Consider the following 3,850-nt stretch of genomic DNA (forward strand, 5'->3'; position numbering starts at 1 on the left):
TGACAGAAAACTCGAGGAAGTCCAACTGCTCCAGAAAGTCGTACGACTGAAATTATTGACAGAATGGAACAAAGGACTGAAGTGTGGAACACTAAGAGTATTCCTTACACAGGTAAGAATCAATGAGCAGAACATGGTCAGGGAAGTGGACGAGTTGTGGGACGTTGGAAGGAGATTAGTGGGAGAAGCGGGCATTGCCGCAGGAAGATTGGATGAAATGGTGTCCGTTTTCGTTCAGGCCCATAGAGACGCGAATAACTCTTGCATCGGTGGTCTAAGTGTGAATTTCCCTGAAGAAGTGCTACCCAGCTGCTACGCCAAGAACAAAGACAGCGGTGAGTGGGAGTCTCTCAAAATTACAGAAGGCGAAAACCTTTTTGAAAATCCGTTCGAAATGAATTTGGAAAGCGTGCTTCACGATAGCTTGCTTGTGGATGGAGGTGACCCAAGGCACGACTTTGGCAAGGATTTGGGATGCCAGCTTACAGTTGGGAAGGCGGGCGGTGGCTATATGGGAAATGGCGATCTCTCTGAGAATATCATATGGGGTGACGGAGTGCTCGGTGTCGTCAAGTCGGGATCCCAGATGACGGGGTTTAAGGGAAACACCCGGGCGACAACGTATGACACCGCAGTGGTGTGGGAGGAAAATCCAACGGGAGGGAATCCCACCCTAGTAAAGGTGGTGAAAGACTATAAACTATTTGCAGAACTGGAAAGAAAAGTCGACGCGTCGCATAAACATTTAGTAGATCGTTTCGTTCAGGAGAATCTGTATGTGGAGGATCTCGGGACACTTGGGAGGAAAGCAAATTCTGCTGTTGATAAAAACACGGAGGGGGAAGATGACGAAGAAGAAAAGAGCATGGAGGACTGGGTGGCGCAAGTGGATGGGGAACGTGTGGAGGACAGGCTTCTGGGGGAAGAGTTGAAGGATTGTGGGGTATAAGCACTTTACTAATATATGTGTGTATTTTTTTGGGGGAGGGGGATGGGTGGGTGGAAGTGTATTGGGCATCAGGATGCAGGTATGTGCTCTATCTTTTTCTTCTTTAGGTGGCTCTGGGAAAATGATAAGGGTCGTATTCACAATAGCGGCGGTCGTAGCTGTGGCAAGTGCCGGCGGCCCTGGTGAAAGAGGGGCGCTGAGGTTGGAGGCAATGCAGGGCGTATGTGGGGTGAGTAAGGCGTTGAAGGAAATGTACCAGTATGTTGTCAAGAAAACAGACGTTTCAGAAGCGATGTTGGAAGATGTGGAAAAAATGGTAAAGCTGGCGAAGTTGAAGGTTGTAAAAGAGAAGGAGACGGGACCCGAATGCGACAAAATGGCATTTTTTCTCAAGTACATGGTGGGTGGTTTGGATAGGATGGTCGGTATGATCGCGAGTGTCCGGAAGAAAGGGTTATCACTAGCAGCAGCGGCGGGGCTGGCAGCGGGGAGGTTGGATGAGTTCGTTAGTGTTTTCCAGCAACCGAATAACAGAAACGGGGTTGAATTTTTTTCTTGCGCTGCGGGTGCACGAGGTGAAGCAGCAACTAAGGCGGAGCTTCACGACTGTTTTCAAGGGGGGAAAACGGCTGTAGATGCTGCAGAATTCCTCTCTGTAGAGGATGTTGAAGAGAAAAAGGGTTCACAAGCGGAGGGCAGAGCAAACCTGGAGGAAGCAATTAGAAGGCACCTAAAGCTGAGCAATAACGACCCAAGATACACGGGAGGGGAGTCACAGGGGTGTCAGCTGGTGCGCGGAAGTTCGGGGGGAGGATACCTGGGAAACGCGAGCCTCACGACTAACTTGCTTTGGGGCGATGGAATCTTTGGAGTAAAGAAAGATGGAGTTGGCGAAACCGCATACATAGGAGATACGAGGAATGAGACATATAGTTACGATATGATGTGGGAGGAAAATCCAACAACAAACGTCCCCACACTGAGGGCAGCAATGGATGCTTACCGGGCGTTTGAAGAGCAGGTAAGTGAGTACGGCGACATATATAGGAGTCTCACGGAGGAGTGGACAGAAAAAACTATTGGGAGGAGGGCGGATGCCATGAAAATACTGAATGGACTAGGAAGTCTTCCAATTGAAAACGTTTCCGCGCTGAATAGCCGTACTAAACAGGATTGGCTCTCGGCAGGTCAGGTAAAGGATGCCGACAAAGACCTTCTGATGACGGAGATTGGGTTGTGTGGAGGGTTGGGGAGGAGGAGCTTCTTCCGAAGAATGTTCAGAAAGGCGTGGAGGAAGATATTTGGCGGAAATTGGGGAAAGGACGACTAAATGTTTTCGGTGATTTACTCCATTATTCAAACGTTAGCACGAAAGATCTAGAAAATTAGTATAACAGAGGGGTTGATAAATCACATTTTTTTCCCTTTCGCGTTAGTTTTAGCGATATGACAACCATGGGGAAGACAATAAAAGGGCTAGTGGCGTTGGTGTTTATGCTGCATTCGTTCGGGAGCGCTGAAACAAACAGACCGCTGTCCGGTGAGGCGGCGCGAGGTATCTGCAGTGCATCTCGTATGCTGAAGAGTGGCGTGTACAGATATGTTTTGACTAAGACGGAGGCGGTCGAAAAGATGATGGAAAAGGTGAGTCACATGGGGAATTATGCGAAACTGAAGGTATTGAGAAGTAATTCGAGTGGCTTCGAGTGTACCAAGGCGAAGGTGTTTATAACATATACCCTTGAAGGGAAGAAAGCGATGATAAGGAAACTCGTGAAGAAACTGTGGGACGTCGGGACAAAACTTGTGGCAGCCGCGTCACTAGCTGCGGGGAGACTGGATGAAATGTTAAGTGTTTTCGTGGGGCCTATTGGGGGAAACGATAACAATAGCTATTGTGTCAAAGATCGCCAAAACTTCACGGGGTGCTTTGGGACGGCAAGTTTCGACGGCACTGGGGCTAGTGAAGACGGCGGTTTTGATGGTGATGGAAAGGAATTTGCAACCATGTTGGATGAAGCACTGCAGCTTAACAACACCGATCCACTGGAAAGCAGTGGTGCGAACTGCCACCTGACGAAGGGAGGAAATGGTGGGGGCTATCTTGTGCACATGGATTCCCGTAATAAAGGTTACAAAATCGAGCCAACAAAACACATTACCTGGGGTGACGGGATGCTCGGCATTAAGAAGGGCGGGGAAGCCAGCTCTGGAGCAAAGGGTACAGTTCGCGGAAGTTCTTACAGTTCAGATGTCGTATGGGAGGAACACCCGACCAAGACAGTGCCGACCCTGACATCGACCGCGAAACTTTTTGGAGAGTTTCAGAAGATCAACAAGGAGGTGCTGGCAGTGGTTGAGGATGCACTGGAAAGCTTGCAGGAAAAGAATATGACGACAAGCAAGGACACGAGCGGTAGCGGGAAACGGCTTCTTGACTACATGATCAGAAGGTGTGGGAATTTCACACACAAGCGACAAAAGAATTTTTTTGGGGACTCGGCGGTGCATTCGCATGGTGATTGGAGGGTTCGGTTGGTAATTTCGCTTGTCGCTGCGATGGTGTAAAGTGGTCTTGCAACACTTGCTTTTATTCAATGATGCTTTTATTCAATGATGAGGGTTCTCGCTCAGGTGGGGAGCCGTTTCATATTTTTTTTTTGGTACAGTGTGTAATGACCGGGTTTGACTTTTTTTTTTTCAGTTAATAGCAGTGTCTGGTGAGGTGTAAGTCAAGAAGTGGGAAATGGCACTCTCGGAAGGAGATTCGATGCGGTTAAGAAATTGAGGTAGCTGAACAACTGTGAGGCACTTAATGCGAAAGAAGATGGCGTGGGAAGGAAAGCCATAAGGATTTCGACGAGATAGTCTTCGTTCCAGGACGGGAGGGCGGGGGGGGGG

The 3,850-nt window shown here is 48.8% G+C and overlaps 2 protein-coding genes and 1 pseudogene across 3 annotated transcripts; all 3 read left to right on the forward strand.

Annotated features, from left to right (window-relative positions):
* Window position 1: 1 nt before the first annotated feature.
* Window positions 2–949, forward strand: TEOVI_000740300:pseudogene (annotated as a pseudogene). Its single transcript has one exon. A coding segment is annotated over exon 1 (948 nt).
* Window positions 950–1,070: 121 nt separating this feature from the next.
* Window positions 1,071–2,279, forward strand: TEOVI_000740400 (procyclin-associated gene 2 (PAG2) protein; the record flags this gene model as incomplete). Its single annotated transcript, XM_067223120.1, has 1 exon — window positions 1,071–2,279. The coding sequence occupies one exon, from the start codon at window positions 1,071–1,073 to the stop codon at window positions 2,277–2,279; it is 1,209 nt and encodes a 402-aa protein (XP_067079221.1).
* Window positions 2,280–2,395: 116 nt separating this feature from the next.
* On the forward strand, window positions 2,396–3,517 carry TEOVI_000740500 (procyclin-associated gene 4 (PAG4) protein; the record flags this gene model as incomplete). The annotated part of the gene is made up of 1 exon (XM_067223121.1): window positions 2,396–3,517. One exon carries the CDS (start codon window positions 2,396–2,398, stop codon window positions 3,515–3,517), a length of 1,122 nt encoding a protein of 373 aa, XP_067079222.1.
* Between the last annotated feature and the right edge of the window lie 333 nt (window positions 3,518–3,850).

The sequence above is a fragment of the Trypanosoma equiperdum genome (genome assembly GCF_001457755.1).
Source record: "Trypanosoma equiperdum strain OVI genome assembly, contig: ctg_1776, whole genome shotgun sequence".
Classification (NCBI taxonomy): domain Eukaryota; phylum Euglenozoa; class Kinetoplastea; order Trypanosomatida; family Trypanosomatidae; genus Trypanosoma; species Trypanosoma equiperdum.